The 22413-nt window shown below is 46.2% G+C and overlaps 2 protein-coding genes across 2 annotated transcripts; one reads left to right on the forward strand and one right to left on the reverse strand.

The window, feature by feature from the left end:
* Positions 1–800: 800 nt before the first annotated feature.
* On the reverse strand, positions 801–6868 carry tmem68 (transmembrane protein 68). Its single transcript, XM_072440299.1, has 8 exons — positions 6616–6868; positions 5209–5382; positions 4634–4733; positions 3677–3844; positions 2982–3175; positions 2365–2425; positions 2150–2289; positions 801–1062 (listed from the first exon to the last, which is right to left on the reverse strand). The coding sequence occupies exons 1-8, from the start codon at positions 6673–6675 to the stop codon at positions 937–939; spliced, it is 1023 nt and encodes a 340-aa protein (XP_072296400.1). The 5' UTR covers positions 6676–6868; the 3' UTR covers positions 801–936.
* Positions 6869–8014: 1146 nt separating this feature from the next.
* On the forward strand, positions 8015–21624 carry tgs1 (trimethylguanosine synthase 1). Its single transcript, XM_072440329.1, has 16 exons — positions 8015–8104; positions 9799–9931; positions 10014–10069; positions 11003–11145; positions 11311–11377; positions 11681–11800; positions 13271–14017; positions 15038–15140; positions 15290–15376; positions 15445–15574; positions 15867–16197; positions 17171–17350; positions 17710–17856; positions 18475–18691; positions 18894–18972; positions 21368–21624. Exons 2-16 carry the CDS (start codon positions 9822–9824, stop codon positions 21545–21547), a joined length of 2697 nt encoding a protein of 898 aa, XP_072296430.1. The 5' UTR covers positions 8015–8104; positions 9799–9821; the 3' UTR covers positions 21548–21624.
* Positions 21625–22413: the final 789 nt, after the last annotated feature.

A 22413-nucleotide genomic window follows, 5' to 3' on the forward strand; every position in this document is an offset into this window, starting at 1 on the left:
AGTCCAGTGGCAGTTTATGGTAAAAGGTAAAAACACTCGTCGTTAGTAAGAGCAGTGGCTCCTCCCATAACACAGTTGTGGGCGTGGTTTTGGAGATTTGCAAAGTTAGAATATCGTGTACATCGTCGATAAAAGCAAGAGTCTGAAGTCAAGTTTCTGATGTTTTGTGGTTCATTTTCAGCTCCGTTTACGTTTTGTGCGACGCTTGAACCTCGACTTTTACAAACACGTCGCAAACATCGTTATCGAGTTTAATGTTCTTAAACTCTCCAACAGGGCTATTCAACTCTCCCCGAGGGCCAGACTTTACAGAGGGCCAGACTTTACAGAGGGCCGGACTTTACAGAGGGCCAGACTTTACAGAGGGCCAGACTTTACAGAGGGCCAGACTTTACAGAGGGCCAGACTTTACAGAGGGCCAGGACCTGAACCAGGACTAACCCAGAATCCAAACAGGTCTCAAGCAAATGTAACTAAACCAAGACAAAACCAGGTCTAAACCAGGTCTGAACTAGTGCTAAGTCAGAATCAAACCAGTAAACAAGATACTTCTTTTTTTTAAGATTGTGGGCCGGATTAAATGGCTTGGAGGGCCTGATTTGGCCCGCGGGCCTTATGTTGAACAGCCCTGGTAGAAGCACCTCCCCAAAGTCACTGTTCAGCTGCTGAACCTGGAGGCGTCAGGATTATCTCTGGAACTAGAAAACACTAGAACTTCATTCACTTTAACAGCAGAACCCAAAGACGACACACATGGAGTCAGTGTCCTGTCCTGGGGCAGGAGACAAACACTGACAGTTGGACACATGGAGTCAGTGTCCTGTCCTGGGGCAGGAGACAAACACTGACAGTTGGACACATGGAGTCAGTGTCCTGTCCTGGGGCAGGAGACAAACACTGACAGTTGGTCCACAGACACAGGCTCTGAGTCCTGGATTAGTCCTTTTTCTGGGACGGATCCTTCGGTTTGTGTCTCGTGTGGAATCTCTCAACCAGAGCTCTGAGAATGCTGCCGGGAATCTGCTGATGTTCATCGATCAAAGCCTGGACCGCCTTCTGCACCTGAGACACAAGACACCACAGACATGAGGACATGTGGACCAAACACCACAGACATGAGGACATGAGGACCAAACACCACAGACATGAGGACATGAGGACCAAACACCACAGACATGAGGACATGTGGACCAAACACCACAGACATGAGGACATGAGGACCAAACACCACAGACATGAGGACATGAGGACCAAACACCACAGACATGAGGACATGTGGACCAAACACCACAGACATGAGGACATGAGGACCAAACACCACAGACATGAGGACATGTGGACCAAACACCACAGACATGAGGACATGAGGACCAAACACCACAGACATGAGGACATGAGGACCAAACACCACAGACATGAGGACATGTGGACCAAACACCACAGACATGAGGACATGAGGACCAAACACCACAGACATGAGGACATGAGGACCAAACACCACAGACATGAGGACATGTGGACCAAACACCACAGACATGAGGACATGAGGACCAAACACCACAGACATGAGGACATGAGGACCAAACACCACAGACATGAGGACATGAGGACCAAACACCACAGACATGAGGACATGAGGACCAAACACCACAGACATGAGGACATGAGGACCAAACACCACAGACATGAGGACATGTGGACCAAACACCACAGACATGAGGACATGAGGACCAAACACCACAGACATGAGGACATGAGGACCAAACACCACAGACATGAGGACATGAGGACCAAACACCACAGACATGAGGACATGAGGACCAAACACCACAGACATGAGGACATGTGGACCAAACACCACAGACATGAGGACATGAGGACCAAACACCACAGACATGAGGACATGAGGACCAAACACCACAGACATGAGGACATGAGGACCAAACACCACAGACATGAGGACATGAGGACCAAACACCACAGACATGAGGACATGAGGACCAAACACCACAGACATGAGGACATGAGGACCAAACACCACAGACATGAGGACATGAGGACAAACATTCCCATGGACTTTGAGTCTGCTTGTTGTGATTGGTTGGTTGAAGTGGGGGTGTGGCTTAAGGAGGTTGTGGGCTGGACTCACCTTCTCCGCGAGCTGTGCAGCGTTGATGTTGGGGTCGTACGGGATCGGGTCGCCCAGGAATGTCCTGAATTTGACGGGAAATCCCCCGTAAACCGGAGCAGCAGGAAGTCTGAACCGCTCGTAAAGCCAGCGGAAGAAACCTGAGGATTTAAGACTCGCTCTGGTCAAACGTGGGAAGGATTAGAACACGTTTAGAATACTTGACTTTTACTCACGCAGTGTTCCCAGAGATCTGAACCCTTCACGAAGATTCTGTGTGAACATTGGAATTATTGGCTGAAAGAAACAAGAAAATCTAATGAATAAACCAGGTCTAAACCAAGTCTAAACCAGGACTAAACCAGGTCTAAACCAGGACTAAACCAGGTCTAAACCAGGACTAAACCAGGATTAAACCAGGACTAAACTAGGACTAAACCAGGACTAAACTAGGTCTAAACCAGGACTAAACCAGGATTAAACCAGGACTAAACCAGGACTAAACCAAGTCTAAACCAGGACTAAAGCAGGTCTAAACAGGACTAAACCAGGACTAAACCAGGACTAAACCAAGTCTAAACCAGGACTAAACCAGGACTAAACTCGGTCTAAACCAGGACTAAAGCAGGTCTAAACAGGACTAAACCAGGACTAAACCAGGTCTAAACCAAGTCTAAACCAGGACTAAACCAGGACTAAACCAGGACTAAACTAGGACTAAACCAGGACTAAACCAGGACTAAACCAGGACTAAATCAGGTCTAAACCAAGTCTAAACCAGGACTAAACCAGGACTAAACCAGGACTAAACTAGGACTAAACTAGGACTAAACCAGGACTAGAATCTCCTCACCACTTGTGAGTCCAGGGCGACCTGAGCGAAGCCCCTCCTCTTGCCCCAGTGCAGGATGTAGGTCTCGTCACTGAACAGCGCCTCTCGGACGCCTCCAGGGGAGATTCCCAGCAGGTGACCGCTCCTCAGGGCCCGGACACACTCCTCCTGAGGGCCGTGGATCACACTGAACACCTCCAGCAGCAGTTTGAAGCCTGGGACAGAGACGTGCAAGGTCAAACGCACGAGAGTCAAGACCCTGTAAATGACCTCTAAATGACCTCTAAATGATTTAAAATTTGTAGTCTTTTATTGTAGAGTCTTTTATTCTAAAGTCTTTTATTCTAAAGTATTTTACTGTAAAGTATTTTATTGTGAAGTCTTTTACTGTAAAGCATTTTATTGTAAAGTCTTTTACTGTAAAGTCTTTTACTGTGAAGTCTTTTATTGTGAAGTCTTTTATTGTGAAGTCTTTTACTGTAAAGTCTTTTATTGTGAAGTCTTTTATTGTGAAGTCTTTTACTGTAAAGTCTTTTACTGTAAAGTCTTTTATTGTGAAGTCTTTTATTGTGAAGTCTTTTACTGTAAAGTCTTTTATTGTGAAGTCTTTTATTGTGAAGTCTTTTACTGTAAAGTCTTTTACTGTAAAGTCTTTTATTGTGAAGTCTTTTATTGTAAAGTCTTTTACTGTGAAGTCTTTTTTTGGCTGCATTCACCTGGGATCTTGAAGAGGAAGTGGTCGGCCACAGAGTGACAGGTGCGCCCCTTCTGCAGGATCACGTTGGCCAGAAAATAATAATAGTCGATGGGAATGGCTCCGTGGTAATAAACGATGAGGGCGGGGCCATGGTCCGGGACCTTCTCCAGACCGTGGATCTCATAACCTGCACAACACAGATACAGAGCTCTGGATGAGGAGGGACTGAGTTTGACAGACATCACACTCACGTCAGAAGGTTTGGAAGAAGAAATGTGTCTGAAAGTCTGTCTTGTTTATGTTTTGAGCCACAATTTGACCAGGACACACGTGAGTGACACGTGAGTGACAGGACACACGTGACAGGACACACGTGAGTGACACGTGAGTGACAGGACACACGTGAGTGACACGTGAGGGACAGGACACACGTGAGTGACAGGACAAACGTGAGTGACAGGACACACGTGAGTGACACGTGAGTGACAGGACACACGTGAGTGACAGGACACACGTGAGTGACACGTGAGTGACAGGACACACGTGAGTGACACGTGAGTGACAGGACACACGTGAGTGACACGTGAGTGACAGGACACACGTGAGTGACAGGACACACGTGAGTGACACGTGAGTGACAGGACACACGTGAGTGACAGGACACACGTGAGTGACAGGACACACGTGAGTGACAGGACACACGTGAGTGACACGTGAGTGACAGGACACACGTGAGTGACAGGACACACGTGAGTGACAGGACACACGTGAGTGACACGTGAGTGACAGGACACACGTGAGTGACACGTGAGTGACAGGACACACGTGAGTGACACGTGAGTGACAGGACACACGTGAGTGACAGGACACACGTGAGTGACACGTGAGTGACAGGACGTGAGTGACAGGACACACGTGAGTGACAGGACACACGTGAGTGACACGTGAGTGACAGGACGTGAGTGACAGGACTGACCGTGCCAGATGGCCCCGTGCCCGTCCCAGAGCGTGGCCAGGGTTTTACGAGCTCCGTCCCAAAGGTTGTTGGAGTACGCCTCCCTCAGCTGGTTCTTCCTCTGGAACAGAAATGATCCATGTTCTCTCATTCTGAGCTTGATTTATTCAGTTTTGACTCCAAATAATGTGTTGTTCTGCAAGTATTTTTATGTAATATGTCAAATTAAACCACCTGGATGTGTCCATTTTTTTTATTTTATTTCCCAAATACGTGACATCTTTGCAGTTTTTACACATAAAATGTCTTATTTTTTATGAACACTTCTACACTACAGGATGAAAAACACAACAATATGTTGTTTTAATGAAAGTAAACAGAGGTTCTCCTAAATATGTCTAAGTTAAGTCTATGTTTTTCTACGCATGTTTCAGTCTGTGATTTGGAACAGTCACTCCAGAACAGTAAAAGTGATTGTCGAGGTATAAAATATGATGTAAAAGGTCAATAATATCAGCGAGATGGTTTTGAAGATGATAAAGTGTAAAGACAAAAGCGTCGGCGATGACACGATAATACGACTGGAGGAGGCGGACCTTGTAGACGTGGAGGAAGAGGATGGAGAGGTAGAGGAGGATGACGATGAGGAAGGGCAGGATGAAGACCACGGCCAGAGGAGTGAAGACCCACAGGACGTACTCCAGGACCGAGAGATAGTCCTCCAGCTGACCCAGACCGGCCCAGGCCTCCAGCGACCGGAGCAGACAGAGCTGAGGCAGAGGAACCATCAGGAACCATCAGGAACCATCATCACGTGGAACATAGTCACCATTTTAGCACAATTGTTCTTCCGTTCTTTCCTCGTGAGTTTGTCTCAAAACGACTGGGAACGACACACAGACCGGGGCAGACGGAACATAAACAATTTCAATATTGACCGATACCGATATCTGTGAAATCGCAGCGATATCGCCGATATCGATATATCGCTCGTCCTCATTGTCCAAACTAGATCGTGGTCTGAAGCGTCATCGATACAGACAAAACACACGTATGAAAAGGACATTTCCAGAGTTGTTTTTGCATGATCCGGATCTATATCAGAACGAGCCGTAATATTAAAGAAAACTGATTATTTTGTGTTGAAAATGACAAACCGCGGTACGTGCGCCCCTGGTGGTACGCGAGCGCATCTACATTCATCATATTTGCTTCATTCAGAGTCAGTTTGATCCACTTTTTGGTCCTCCTTTTGATAGTTTCACGGTTAAAACGATTGATGATGTCGTCCGTATTTAGCCTTTATTTAGAGCTGAAAATGTTCCTGGTGGTACTTGGAAAGACAAATGTACTTAAAGATTTATTTTATTTTATATTGCAGATAGCGCACTGATATGGGAAAGAATCAATCTAAAAGTGATGTGTCCATCCCGGAGACGCCTGTCACCATGGCAACGTCAAATAAACATGGGAAGGAGTGTCTGGAATGCCATGTATGTGCTCTGTCATTTCTATGTGATTTGAATGCATTTGTTTCCTGTTGTTGTGAAGCACTTTGAATTACCTTGTGTATGAAAAGTGCTACAAATAAACTTGCCTTACCTTATTTATTGTATATTTTTTCATTGTGGTATTCTGCCCATCATAATCATACAAACATATTCATATACCGTATTTTCCGGACTATAATTGGCACCTTTTTTCATAGTTTTGGCCGGGGTGCGACTTATATTTATACTTATACTTATACTCCGGAGCGACTTATATGTGATATTATTTGTTATTTTCACACTTGCAACTGCATTTCATACTCCAGTGCGACTTATATATGTTTTTTTCTTCTCTATTATGTATTTTTGGCTGGTGCGACTTATACTCCGGTGCGACTTATACGACTTATACTCTGGTGCGACTTATACTCCGGTGCGACTTATACTCCGGAAATACGGTAGGTAAAAAGGTGTCTTGCTCAAGGACAGGAGCGCAGCAGCAGTGGCTCTCACCAGCAGCGAGAGCGCGTCCTCAGACTCCCAGACACACGACTGGTTCTGAGCGGAGGACATCTCAGCTCTGCTCGCTCCGCCCACAGCGCATCAGGAGCGACGCCCACAACGCATCAGGAGTGACGCCCACAGCGCATCAGGAATGACGCCCACATCGCATCAGGAGCGACGCCCACATCACATCAGGAGCGACGCCCACAGTGCATCAGGAGCGACGCCCACATCACATCAGGACGTGTGCGGCCGCGTGCGCCTGAAGGGAGAAAACAAGTCCATGTCTCAAACTATTACAACATAAAATACACTTTCGACTGTTAAAATGACCAAAGCCAAGTCCAGGTCCAAGTCCAAGTCAGGTCCAAGTCCAGGTCCAAGTCCAAGTCAGGTCCAAGTCCAAGTCCAAGTCCAAGTCCATGTGAAGTCCAAGTCAAGGTCAAGTCCAAGTCAAGTCAAGGTCAAGTCAAGGTCAAGTCAAGGTCAAGTCAAGGTCAAGTCCAAGTCCTGAGTCCATGTAAATCATTATTATTATTGCACTTTTAGAGGTGTTTGGAGCGGTCAGACGTGCTAATGACAGTGTCGCTGGGTTTCAGATGGCATCACATCGTTCTATAGACATATATAATGTATATAATCACATTTACACAGCAAGTTCTCGGGTTCAGTCACTTATAGAAGGCAAAAGGTCCAATCCTTCTGATCGATTCTATAAGTAACGACTCAGATCTGCATTTTAACACTCATGATTTGTCTATATTAAGTATTATAGACCAACAGAACCTCGTGATGCCAAGAAACTCAGCAAGTCTTGATCAAAATGCAGCTGAAGATGAAGCTTTGTGACGTTCAGAGCACAACTCATAATTCATAAACACAAAATGGAAATACAACAAGTGCCACGCTAAACTGCTTAATAATAACTTAGACATTGTACAGATTAGACGCCACAAACCGCATTTGGTGCAGATATTCTCCTTTTCTTGAGGTAAACAACAAAACCCTGGGCGCTTCTCAAAGTGTGGTCCTACAGAGATTTAGAGATGATAAACGAGGCAGTTAAATCCGCACTTATTCGCCAGCAACATGATGAAAATGTAGAGTTTTTGTGCTGATTCAACGGACTCAAATTGGCTTTTTGTGACTTACATTTGTTATCGGCGGCGGACTTCCGCGTTCGGCTCGGATCACGTGACACGCAAACAAAAATAGAAATCAAGATAAAACGCAAATTCTAATCTACATAGGTATTTAATTGCCATATAAATGGTATAGAACATCAAATGAACATTATTAATACAAAAATATATGGAAAATAAATAAAGAGGAAATAAAAAAAATATCAAGCCGTGTTTCAGGGGGACGTTTGAAAGTGACGGACCTCCACAGCGCGCATGCGTGAAGTCATTTCTCACGTTTTTACGTTTTATTTTACGGATTTTGGAGGATTTATTGAAGCAGGAGGATCACTTTTGGGCCGAAGCTGCGGAGGAATGTAAGTGTTTATTAATATGTTTACTACGGTGTATGTATGACACTAAAGAAACATTAATTCTAGTGAAAATGCTGCGTAGATGTGAAGTCTTTAGCCCATCATAAACAATATAAAAGCATTGATGGTTTGATAAAATAAGATAATATTCCTTTATTGTCCACACATGGGGAAATGTTGGTGTTGCAACGCAGTAGATCCAGGGGAAAAGGACAGATAACTTATAGGAAGTTTAAAAAACACTCTTAATTGAAGAACTCTTATAAACAAAAACTCTTATTAACAAAACTGAACTTGAACGCAGGGGTTGTTGTTGTGTGTTAAAATGTATAATCTTCTACCATTGTTGTGCAATTTTAATGCAAAGAAATACATCCATCCACGCACAGTTCCCAGTGCCATAGCAACCATTCATAAAGTAACACTACAAAACACAAACATATTATATATTTTCTCTAACAGGAAGCTGAAACCAGTGAGTACTACACCCCAAATCTATGTTCCCCCTTTTAAAATATGTAGAATGTTGTTTTAAATTCTTAATTGCTACGGCAACGGTCCTCATTGTTATCCTTCTGAACCCCACCATGACTAGTGAACACTGTTGTCAGGTTACAGTAAAGGTTTGGTTAAAGGAGACGTGTTATTCTTCTTTGTATTGAACTATAGCATTCCTTGATCATTATTTTGTTCATATTTGTTCTTTATAAACTGAAATATTGATCTAAACTGGCGCAATAATAGAAACCGCTCCGTTCACTTCCTGTTCAGAACTGCGGAACTCATAAGCCACATCGGCGCGTCACCGTAACGAGCAGCAGATTGTCATTTGCATGTTTTTCTCGTTGAAAAGTGGCACTCGGAGTCTTAATTTTCTTATCTTAACTTTGTACAGAGTGGGCGGGGACAGGGGGCAGGTGAAAACGGGACTCTTCTGTACACTCGAGCCTCAGTTGCGGGACAAAACGGGATGAACTCGAACGTGCAAGAATCAAGCTAAATGCAACTTTGAGTAAACTATTGATGAGGAAACAAGGTGGAAACTAAAGGCTCATTTATGCTCTTTTGTTCCAAGCATTAATGATAAATATGTCACTTGTCACGCTAAAAGTGCAGTATATTTCTGTAAAGAGTCGGCAACTAAACGACAGAAACTCATTTATGCCACTGACACGATCATCTTGAAGTTTATTATCCCTGAAATACTATTCTAAATGTACAATATCATCCAAAAACAACAAATAAAGAGCAGAATGAAACACTAAAGTACTTATTTAACAGCTATAATGAGTCGTACGAGTCATTTCTTCAGCCGTCTACAGCTTAAACCTTATCGTAATACGGAAAAGTAACAAAGAATGACCCACTACTGCAAAGAAAAAGTACCCACGATAAATACTGAGCCAATGAGCGCCAAAAAGTATTGTTTTTACGTGTAATTTATTGTACAGTAGGTTAAATTGTCGAGTTGTTAACAGTGTTTGAGTTAAATGGGTTTGTTTTTAGAATGTGGTGACACTAGTCGGCCACAGCAGTAAAAATATGCGTATATTTTGCAGTATTTGTGTTTAATCCTCGTTGCTGATGATCTCTGCTCCAATCCCCCTCTTTCCTTCCACTTGAAAATGAATCGCGTATATATTTTTCCACAGTCGAGCAAAGTAATTCTAATTTTTCTCTGATTTTCTCGGTTCCAGACTTCTCGGTTGCCGAGGACACAATGCTGGACCGAAGCAGGACCACGATTCTGGCGGACATTTTGTTTTTCAGCGGCGGCGTCTCCTCGAAGGACCAGAGCATCCACTGTCGCTGCTCCAGGGCTTTTGTCATGTACGAATCCAACGTTAACATAAGCTTAAGAAGACAGTTTTAAATCGTCCTTTTCATTACGTAACATTTCCCTTTCCTCCAGAGACCGTGAGCTGTATCGTTCTGACAACCGACTCCTCAAGAACCAACCACGCCCAGGTCAGTTTAAGACACACATTTTCAATAAAGATGTAGAAGTATTAGCCTTTGTCTGCTCCATGGCAAACTCTCAGACACGCCCTCTGCACCGGACACGCCCTCAAATCTTTCAAGAGCACAGACTTTGCGTCTGATCCTAAAATATAACACCCGGAGGCTCCTTAAAACTGTCTGCAGTAGGCTAACGTTTATTAGCATAGCCACTAGCAATAGCCACTAGCAATAGCCACTAGCATTAGCCACTATCAGCCTCTAGCATTAGCCTCTAGCATTAGCCTCTAGCATTAGCCTCTAGCATTAGCCTCTAGCATTAGCCTCTAGCATTAGCCACCAGCATTAGCCACCAGCGTTAGCCATCAGCATTAGCCATTAGCCAGCTGCTAACGACCTGAAACAAACAGCCTCAGTCTGGAGTGACCTCTGTAAGTCCACTGGCCCCTCCTGACCACAGGGGTCTTTGGGGGCGTGACAGAAGAGGAAACAGCCCACAGTGAACATGCAGCTTCTGTCCTGCAGGTGGCAGCAGAGAGTCACGTCACTTCAGACACACAAATTAATGATTAAAATACGTGGCGCGTCAGACACGACAAACCAGATTTAGTGCAGATATTCTCCACGTTACAGCTAGACGAGTGCTTCTCAAACTGTGGTTTAGAGATTATGAATCAAATCTGCCTCGATTCACCTACAACATGATGAAAACAAGTATTTGTGCTGAAATTGGCAACATATTTTGACCCAAATGTCTCTTCCGTTTGGCTCGGATCACGTGACATGAGAAACCAAAATGTATTCTATTAAAAGCACAACTAAAAACCTCCAGAGTCTCCTGATCTGTTTACGCTATTTATTTTTCCTCAACACATATTATTCTAGTATGTTTGATTAGGTTTTACGAGGCCTTTTAATTCAGATTTATCTTTTGTATTTTAGCAGAAGAAGATGAGGAGGCGGAGCTGCCGACCGAAGACGCCGACACGAGCTCCGAGGACGAGGTTCTGGACGAAGAGTCTGAGCTGATGTTGAAGATGGGGCTTCCTCTGTCCTTCTCCAGCTCCTCGGACCACAAGAGAAGGGTGAGTCCGGAGGTCCCGGAGCGCGCGGGGGTCCCGGAGCGCGCGGGGGTCCCGGAGCGCGCGGGGGTCCCGGAGCGCGCGGGGGTCCCGGAGCGCGCGGGGGTCCCGGAGCGCGCGGGGGTCCCGGAGCGCGCGGGTCTAAACCACACAATGTTTGTGTTACAGGGGAAAAGGTCGAACAAGAACGCGGCTCTGTTTTGGGCCACAGCGGAAGACGAAGACGATTCCGAAGGCACGAGGCGGTTATTTCATACTTTTTGACTTGTTTGACTCTGTTTTAAAGCTGCTGATCCTGTAGTTTAAAGATGTTCTGAAACACGTGGGATTCTTGTTCTAGTCGAGCAGTTCAGATTGAAGTCTTTTCTCTCACGTTAAAGCTCCTGATGTGTTCAAAACATAAACTCTGAGCAAAAACCCACTGTTAAAACATGAAACGCTGATTTAAAATGACAATTCTAGAGTTTTCTAACATTGTTCAGTCTGAATTTAAAACAGAAAAGTGTGTTCGTCTGATGAGTCTGTTTGGCCACGGCAGATGCTGAAGAGGGCGTGGCTGAACCTGTGGCCATGGCAGATGCTGAAGAGGGCGTGGCTGAACCTGTGGACGATCAAACGAAAGCGAACTCAAAGGAGGACGCCTGGCATAAGTACTGGGGTAAAAACATTCTGTCGATCCATGAACAGTTCAGCATCGACGTGTAAAAGAGACTCCTGCACCAGACAAGACGTTTATGATGTAACAATCGTACAAACACGGTCAGACCTGCAGCACTTGCACGGTTCTTATGAGATGAAAACGTATCTCGTTTCCATCTTTGGTTTTGTTGTGTTCAGCACTGACACTGACACTTAGTCACATGAGGATTTACATTGTAGTTCAGAGTGTTTGATACATGTTTAACCAGACCAAGGTCATGTTTGTCTGGACTAAACGGACTCTAACACAAACAGCCCTCAGTTGCCATATTTGCACCTTTTTATTTGATGAAAAATGTCTTTAAAACTGTGTTGTGAAGCACTGCTCCGCCTCCTGAGGCGTTGGACGCATTGCCAGGATTACTTTGAGGCCGACCAATAGTCGTCCTCCTTGTCCTCCCCAAACTCCTCCCAGGGGCAGGTGGAGACTTGTTGAACTCGACTGGGGATGTCGTTGGACGGTGGAAGAAACACTTTGAGGACCTTCTCAATCCCACTGTCTCGTCTTCTGAAGAGGAAGCAGAGACTGACTTGTTGGTAAACTCTTCAGTCGCTCTGGGGCTGGATGAGATCCGCCCTGAGGACCTAAAGTCTGTGGATGTTGTAGGACTGTCTCGGGGACAGTGCCTCCGGGCCGGGGTGGTGGTCCCTCTGTAGTTGAACACTCCTCAGCCTCCCATAAGGTCTATTCCAGGTCCTGGAGAGGAGGATCCGCCTGAGAGTCGAACCTCAGATTCAGGAGGAGCAGGTTTAGGTCCTGGTGGTGCAACACTAGACCAGCTCTAGACTCTCCATCGGGTGCTCGAGGGTTCATGGGAGTTTGCACAGTCACATGTGCTTTGTGGATCTGGAGAAGGCTTTCGACCGTGTCCCTCGGGGTGTCCTTTGTGGGGTGCTCCAGGAGTACGGGGTCCGGGGCCCTTTGCTCAGGGCTGTCCAGTCCCTGTCTGACCGGAGCAGGAGCTGTGTTCACTGCAGTGAGTCAGACAGAATTTCTTGCCGCAGTCAGGGGTCGGAGGGTGCGGTCGGGGGTCTCATACCCGGACCTGCAGCACTGGGACGGTTTGAGCCGAGTGTGAAGCGTCTGGGATGAGACTCAGCACCTCCAAATCAGAGGCCATGGTTCTCAACCGGAAAAAGGTCGGAGTAGAGCTGTTGCTCCTCCAGCTGAGGTAGCTCACCTCCCTGGGGAGGTGTTCCAGGCATGTCCCACCAGGCCCCGGGGAAGACCCAGGACCCGCTGGAGGGACCACTTCTCTCAGCTGGCCTGGGAAGGCCTCTGGAGGAAGTGTTTGGGGTGAGAGCTTAGACTCCGGCCCCGCAGAGGCAGAAGAAGATGGATGTGTTTAAAACGCCTCAATGAACAATAGAAGTCATTGTTAGGGACTTCAACAACTAAAATAACTTGTATATGACTTTCTTCCTTCAGCTGAACAGGGAGAGTCTCTGCTTTGGACCCACTGGTTGGAGAAGAATCCAGACTTTGGATCTGACCCGGATCTGGACCCGCCCTGGACCAGCCCGGACCTGAGGGCCTCGTGGGATCTTCACTACCAGGAGACTTACTACCACTACCAAAGCCAGTTCTACTACTGGAGCGAGCAGGGCTGGAGTCTGAACCAGGGGCCCGAGGAGCAGAGACCGGAGCAGAGACCAGACCAGGGGCCCGAGGAGCAGAGACCAGACCAGGGGCCCGAGGAGCAGAGACCAGACCAGGGGCCCGAGGAGCAGAGACCAGACCAGGGGCCCGAGGAGCAGAGACCAGACCAGGGGCCCGAGGAGCAGAGACCAGACCAGGGGCCAGAGGAGCAGAGACCAGACCAGGGGCCAGAGGAGCAGAGACCAGACCAGGGGCCAGAGGAGCAGAGACCAGACCAGGGGCCAGAGGAGCAGAGACCAGACCAGGGGCCAGAGGAGCAGAGACCAGACCAGGGGCCAGAGGAGCAGAGACCAGACCAGGGGCCAGAGGAGCAGAGACCAGACCAGGGGCCAGAGGAGCAGAGACCAGACCAGGGGCCAGAGGAGCAGAGACCAGACCAGGGGCCAGAGGACGTACTGACTCGAGAGTTGAAACGCTGTTGCACATTAAACTCAGCAGGAGATGATCCTGGTGATGGAGGAACAGAGGATAAACAACCCTCAGAATGTCAACGAATCACCTCTGAGCCACAAACGGGTAAAGCTCTGAAACACAGAGCTCTGAGCTGATGTGTTCTTCAGAGCTGCATCTTCTACTTACAAAGCTGTGAAAACGTTTGTCACTCGTAAATGTTTGAAATCATCAAACACATTTGAATATCAGTCAAACATAATGACGGGAGCAGCCTGAGCAGAGCGTGCATCATCTTTACAGAACTGTTGTATTTCAGTCACACTGAGGCTTTTTGAGCTGGTGACTTTGACTTGTTGATGATCTGAAACATTTAAATGTGACAAACATGCAAAACAAAGCCAACAGGTTCAAGAACAAGTGTTATTATTGTGCTGAATGTTCTGAATGATTAAAGAGATGATACGATTCATAACTCCGTTAGATTAGAACGGATGAGAACGCTCTGTGTGCAAACAAGTAGAAGACGATATAATATTAGAGAAACTTTCATTTTAATGATCATTTCACCTTTTTAGATGAGATTAATTAAAGTAGATTTTTGCTGAATTAGAAAAAAAAAACACCAATGGAACGTAAACAAACACTCAAACATTTAACGTGTGTGTGCGTGCGTGCGTACATGTATACATACAAGTGTGTGTGTGGCTCCATGTTCCAGTCTCCCTCGTGTCCGTCTGTGAGAGTCGGATCTCTCCTTCACTGGAACTCCTCCAGGTTTCTACGCTTTTTTCCCAAAGAGGTTTTTTTTGTAGTTTTTCCTGGCCGAGAAGGAGAGTCTAGGGACAGAGGACCCTGGGACATCGTCCCTCGCCACCACAGACATTGTCTGACTTCATCGCCACCACAGACATTGTTGATTCATTTCTCCCTGTGGCCCTCAGAGGCAACTGTTGTTGTGATTTTGGGCCTTACAAAAATAAATTGATTTGATGAGTCGACCTTTAAACGCTACGTAACGACCTGGTCAGAAGTCTCATCATCGCAGGCTTCACAATCCGTCCAATCAAAAGGCTCCTTCACTTGTTTGTGAGACGTTTTGTGAGACGTTTGAGTGTGTAAAGTCTGGTTTGGTGCCGTGTTCAGAGCGGAGCGTCTCTGGCGCGGCGGGAAAGTCCAGGAAGAAGACGAGTCCCGAGGAAGAGGAAGAGAAGCCTCCGGAGAAGCCTCAGGTCAAACTCAAACGCAGGTCAGTTTAACCGTTAAACGCAGCATCAGGAAGTGCAAACGTCACACGTTGTAGAGCAAAGGTGACGCTGCAGCGGCACAAACGAGCGCGTGTTTGAAACGTTAGAACTAATGAAGAATAATCACATGTATTTATTCTTGTCCTGTCAGTCACGAGCTGGACGCAGAGGAGAACCCACAGCCCGTGTCTGAAGAATCCTGGAGAAAACTGGGACTCAAACGCAACGCCGCCCCACTGTAGGTCGAACACGTGCGACTTTCCAACCGATCAAGTGCTGAATGTAAAGAAAATCTGTCCTTTTCAGCTTCTCGGGGGTTTTCAGCGCTAGAGGCTTTCAGCAGCGGCAGAACAAACCACACAACAGAAGAACAAACAAACACATTCGGTTTTCGGATGCAGACCACGCCTCGCCCAGAAGCTCCGCCCTCACCAAGGTAAAACAAGCTCCGCCCTCACCAAGGTAAAACAAGCTCTGCCCTCACCATGGTAAAACCAGAGACGTCCCCCTCGTTTTTCAGATTTAGACTATTTATTCAGCTATTTTTGATGTGTATGTTTGTGTGTTAATCATATTTTCGACAAATTAAATCAAATGTCGACCAATATAAGTTTAGTTTGTGAAACCCGAGCTTTCAATTGACTGTTATCTTGTTCTTTATTTAATTTAATGCAATAAGACTCGTTTGAATTTAGCTTTCACTGGAATTACGATCTATTTGTTTCCAGGTGAAAGATTTCCTCGGTAATATTGGAAAAGACGTGGAATTATGTGAACAGCTTGAAGCTACGACAGCAGAGCCGACGCCCCGATCTGAGCCGGGAAATCTGGAGAGCGCAGAGAAAAGATGGAGAAAAGAGGATTTAGAGTGCGACAGAAACACGACAGAAGAGAGAAGAGAGGGTTTAGAGAGCAGTAAAAACACGGCAGAGGAGGAGAGGCCAAATTGGACCAAACTGTGGGATCCGGACTTTGAGGAGGAAGAGGAGCAAAACCAAAACAAGAGACGCCAGCCTTGTCTCGAGACGCCCGACTTCCTCCTGCCTGAGCTCTCTGAAGGTAAACCAGCTCTGTGGACAAATGTCATTAATGTGTGATTTACATGCAACAATCTTCAAGTTCCTCGTGAGCAGGTCCATGTGGAAAATCCAATACAAATAATGCATTCGTGTTTCCACTCACTCAGTCCACACACTCTGCCCACACTGGTCACTCACTCAGTCCACACACTCTGCCCACACTGGTCACTCACTCCATCCACACACTCTGCCCACACTGGTCACTCACTCAGTCCACACACTCTGCCCACACTGGTCACTCACTCCATCCACACACTCTGCCCACACTGGTCACTCACTCAGTCCACACACTCTGCCCACACTGGTCACTCACTCCATCCACACACTCTGCCCACACTGGCCAGTCACTGCCCACACACTCTGCCCACACTGGTCACTCACTCCATCCACACACTCTGCCCACACTGGTCACTCACTCAGTCCACACACTCTGCCCACACTGGTCACTCACTCCATCCACACACTCTGCCCACACTGGTCACTCACTCCATCCACACACTCTGCCCACACTGGTCACTCACTCCATCCACACACTCTGCCCACACTGGCCAGTCACTGCCCACACACTGCCCACACTGGTCACTCACTCCATCCACACACTCTGCCCACACTGGTCACTCACTCAGTCCACACACTCTGCCCACACTGGTCACTCACTCCATCCACACACTCTGCCCACACTGGTCACTCACTCAGTCCACACACTCTGCCCACACTGGTCACTCACTCCATCCACACACTCTGCCCACACTGGCCAGTCACTGCCCACACACTCTGCCCACACTGGTCACTCACTGACCACACCAGTGTGTGTGGTCAGTGAGTGACTAGCCACACACTAGTCATTCACTCTACCCACACTAGCCACACACTGGTCACACACTGGTCACTCACTGAGCTGCTGTACAGGGTTTAGTCTCCTGGTTAAAGAACACTGCTCTTGTGGAGTGCAGGTGACACGCTCCGGCCTCAGAGGAAGAGGAGGAACAAACAGCGACGGTCAGAGCAACGGTCAGAGCAACGGTCAGAGCCGATGCCAGAGGAAGTCGCGGCTCAACCGGATCTGGCCAAATACTGGGCCCAGAGACACCGACTGTTCTCACGCTTCGACCAGGGAGTCCGACTGGACAGAGGTTTGAGTTCCTGTCCCATGTGATCCACTGCTGCTTTGTCCTGGGGTCTAATGGTTCTGTATCTCTGTCGTAGGGGGCTGGTTCTTTGTCCTGGGGTCTAATGGTTCTGTATCTCTGTCGTAGGGGGCTGGTTCTTTGTCCTGGGGTCTAATGGTTCTGTCTCTGTCGTAGAGGGCTGGTTCTTTGTCCTGGGGTCTAATGGTTCTGTCGTAGAGGGCTGGTTCTTTGTCCTGGGGTCTAATGGTTCTGTATCTCTGTCATAGAGGGCTGGTTCTTTGTCCTGGGGTCTAATGGTTCTCTCTCTGTCGTAGAGGGCTGGTTCTTTGTCCTGGGGTCTAATGGTTCTGTCTCTGTCGTAGAGGGCTGGTTCTCGGTGACTCCAGAGAAAATCGCTGAACACACGGCGCTCCGGGTCCAGAAGAGTTTTCCTTCATCTCAGATCATCGTCGACGCCTTTTGTGGAGTCGGAGGAAACACAATCCAGTTTGCCCTTAGCGGCAGCAGAGGTACTACTGTGCTACTGTACTACAGTGCTACAGTGGTACTGTACTACAGTGCTAGCGCTACAGTGCTACTGTACTACAGTGCTACAGTGGTACTGTACTACAGTGCTAGCGCTACAGTGCTACTGTACTACAGTGCTAGCGCTACAGTGCTACTGTACTACAGTGCTACAGTGGTAATGTACTACAGTACTACAGTGCTACTGTACTACAGTGGTAATGTACTACTGTACTACAGTACTACAGTGCTACTGTACTACAGTGCTACTGTACTACAGTGCTAGCGCTACAGTGCTACAGTGGTAATGTACTACTGTACTACAGTACTACTGTACTACAGTACTACTGTACTACAGTGCTACTGTGCTACAGTGCTACAGTGGTAATGTACTACTGTACTACAGTACTACTGTGCTACAGTGCTACTGTGCTACAGTGCTACTGTACTACACTGCTACAGGGCTACAGTGCTACTGCTACAGGACTACAGGACTACACTGCTACAGTGCTACAGTGCTACTGCTACAGGACTACAGGACTACAGTGCTACTTCTCACGTCTTCTTCTGCTCCTCACATCTTCTTTTTCTCTGCTCCTCACGACTTCTTCTCTGCTCCTCAGTTCTGGCCGTGGACATCGACGCCGTGCGCCTGGACCTGGCTCGTCACAACGCCTCGGTCTACGGCGTTTCCGACCGCGTGGACTTTGTCCAGGGAGACTTCCTGCAGCTGGCCCCGCGTCTCCATGGTGACGTGGTCTTCCTGTCTCCGCCCTGGGGGGGGCCGGACTATCTCTCCGCCGACGTCTTCAACATTCAGACCATGATGGAGCCAGACGGATATCCTTTTGTGCCAGATGCCCTCCCGTCCTCGTCTAGATCTTTATAAACGTCTTTGACACGTTCAGGGCAGATTTTCTGTGTTTCTCTCATTCATGTCCATGTGGGAAATATACTCTTAAATATAAGAATCTTTTATGATTATAACTGTATCAGACGGTCACATGTCGTCTTTGAACATGTTTCCTTAACCTTTGGTCACATTTGAGATTTTCCAAAAGGCCAAACTCATTTCTGACAACATCGTGTATTTCCTCCCACGTAACGCCGACATGGACCAGGTTTGTTTTCTTATTTTACACGTGTGAATCACTCTCTTACACGTGTGAATCACTCTCTTACACGTGTGAATCACTCTCTTACACGTGTGAATCACTCTCTTACACGTGTGAATCACTCTCTTACACGTGTGAATCACTCTCTTACACGTGTGAATCACTCTCTTACACGTGTGACTCACTCTTACACGTGTGACTCACTCTTACACGTGTGACTCACTCTTACACGTGTGACTCACTCTTACACGTGTGAATCACTCTCTTACACGTGTGACTCACTCTTACACGTGTGAATCACTCTCTTACACGTGTGAATCACTCTCTTACACGTGTGACTCACTCTTACACGTGTGAATCACTCTTACACGTGTGAATCACTCTCTTACACGTGTGACTCACTCTTACACGTGTGACTCACTCTCTTACACGTGTGACTCACTCTTACACGTGTGACTCACTCTTACACGTGTGACTCACTCTTACACGTGTGACTCACTCTTACACGTGTGACTCACTCTTACACGTGTGAATCACTCTCTTACACGTGTGAATCACTCTCTTACACGTGTGACTCACTCTTACACGTGTGAATCACTCTTACACGTGTGAATCACTCTCTTACACGTGTGACTCACTCTTACACGTGTGAATCACTCTCTTACACGTGTGACTCACTCTTACACGTGTGAATCACTCTCTTACACGTGTGACTCACTCTTACACGTGTGACTCACTCTTACATGTGTGAATCACTCTCTTACACGTGTGAATCACTCTCTTACACGTGTGACTCACTCTTACACGTGTGACTCACTCTTACACGTGTGACTCACTCTTACACGTGTGAATCACTCTCTTACACGTGTGAATCACTCTCTTACACGTGTGAATCACACTTACACGTGTGAATCACTCTCTTACACGTGTGAATCACTCTCTTACACGTGTGAATCACTCTCTTACACGTGTGAATCACTCTCTTACACGTGTGAATCACTCACTTACACGTGTGAATCACTCTCTTACACGTGTGAATCACTCTCTTACACGTGTGAATCACTCTCTTACACGTGTGAATCACTCTCTTACACGTGTGAATCACTCTCTTACACGTGTGAATCACTCTCTTACACGTGTGAATCACTCTCTTACACGTGTGACTCACTCTCTTACACGTGTGACTCACTCTCTTACACGTGTGAATCACTCTCTTACACGTGTGAATCACTCTTACACGTGTGAATCACTCTCTTACACGTGTGAATCACTCTCTTACACGTGTGAATCACTCTCTTACACGTGTGAATCACTCTCTTACACGTGTGAATCACTCTTACACGTGTGAATCACACTTACACGTGTGAATCACACTTACACGTGTGAATCACACTTACACGTGTGAATCACACTTACACGTGTGAATCACACTTACACGTGTGAATCACTCTTACACGTGTGAATCACTCTTACACGTGTGAATCACTCTTACACGTGTGAATCACTCTTACACGTGTGACTCACTCTTACACGTGTGAATCACACTTACACGTGTGAATCACTCTCTTACACGTGTGAATCACTCTTACACGTGTGAATCACTCTCTTACACGTGTGAATCACTCTCTTACACGTGTGAATCACACTTACACGTGTGAATCACACTTACACGTGTGAATCACACTTACACGTGTGAATCACACTTACACGTGTGAATCACTCTTACACGTGTGAATCACTCTTACACGTGTGACTCACTCTTACACGTGTGACTCACTCTTACACGTGTGAATCACTCTCTTACACGTGTGAATCACTCTTACACGTGTGACTCACTCTTACACGTGTGAATCACTCTCTTACACGTGTGAATCACTCTCTTACACGTGTGAATCACACTTACACGTGTGAATCACACTTACACGTGTGAATCACACTTACACGTGTGAATCACACTTACACGTGTGAATCACTCTTACACGTGTGAATCACTCTTACACGTGTGAATCACTCTTACACGTGTGAATCACTCTTACACGTGTGACTCACTCTTACACGTGTGAATCACACTTACACGTGTGAATCACTCTCTTACACGTGTGAATCACTCTTACACGTGTGAATCACTCTCTTACACGTGTGAATCACTCTCTTACACGTGTGAATCACACTTACACGTGTGAATCACACTTACACGTGTGAATCACACTTACACGTGTGAATCACACTTACACGTGTGAATCACTCTTACACGTGTGACTCACTCTTACACGTGTGACTCACTCTTACACGTGTGAATCACTCTCTTACACGTGTGAATCACTCTTACACGTGTGACTCACTCTTACACGTGTGAATCACTCTCTTACACGTGTGACTCACTCTTTGAATTGTTCCTCAGATCGTGGCGCTCGCGGGTCCTGGAGGTCGAGTGGAAGTCGAGCAGAACTTTCTCAATAACAAACTCAAAACGATCACGGCGTATTTCGGGGATTTGGTGAAGTCCAGCGGCGCGGATGAGGACTGTGTTTCCCAGAATGCAACAGAACCAGACCGAGGTGGTCAAACCACAACATCATGAAACAAAGTGTTTCAGTCGTTCAATAATGTGACCAACTCTGTCTCATTTATCACAGCGTCTTTGTTTTTTGTGTTCACAACTTTTAATCATGTGTAAAATACTTGTTTTTATATCAAATGTTTTAAATGTGGAAATGTCATTTTATTTGTCTTTATATTAAACATATTTAATCTTTTTCACGAGGCCTCAGTGAAAATAATGTTCAACTGCATTTTAGGACGAGATTTGAAAATGTAATTATTTGTAATTCTAGATAAATTTACAAAAAGAAAACAATTGACTATTTCTATCTGCATGTTTTTGTTTTATTTTATGTCTTGAAATGTACCAGCTTTTTGAAAATTTATTTTAGAGAAATTTCCTGTTTTTGGCTTATTTTTTTATTCTGAATCCTCAAATAATAAACATAAAATAAAGCTGCAGCAGATGAAAGATATTCTATGTTAGATGTTCACACAATTGTCCAATAGTTTATATTTAAACCACAAACTGAGTGAAGAACATAATATTTTGTTCCATCTTTTGAATCGAATCCAAACCGGGAAATTAAAAAATGTTGCTTAATTTTGTAATAAACATCTAAAATCATGAGGATTTTAAGGGGTCGTTATGTCCACTACGTCTCCATCTTTTTTCACTTCTGTTCAAGGCCTAATTTCCCAAACCGTAACGAGCTGCTGCTGTAATTGCCTGCGTGATTAATAATTAGTTCCACCGTAATTTCTAATATTATTCTAATGAGAGAGCGCGAGCCCCAGACGAGCCTCGCTTTAATTAGAGCGTCGTCCCAGCGCCTCCATCACGCACGAGGAGACGAGACGAGGACACTGTAGGACTCGAGGGAGAGGAGACGAGGAGACAAGGAG

The sequence above is a fragment of the Eucyclogobius newberryi genome, unplaced genomic scaffold (assembly GCF_026437365.1).
Source record: "Eucyclogobius newberryi isolate DKJ021-1_F unplaced genomic scaffold, fEucNew1.0.hap1 SCAF_12, whole genome shotgun sequence".
In the NCBI taxonomy this organism is placed as follows: domain Eukaryota; kingdom Metazoa; phylum Chordata; class Actinopteri; order Gobiiformes; family Gobiidae; genus Eucyclogobius; species Eucyclogobius newberryi.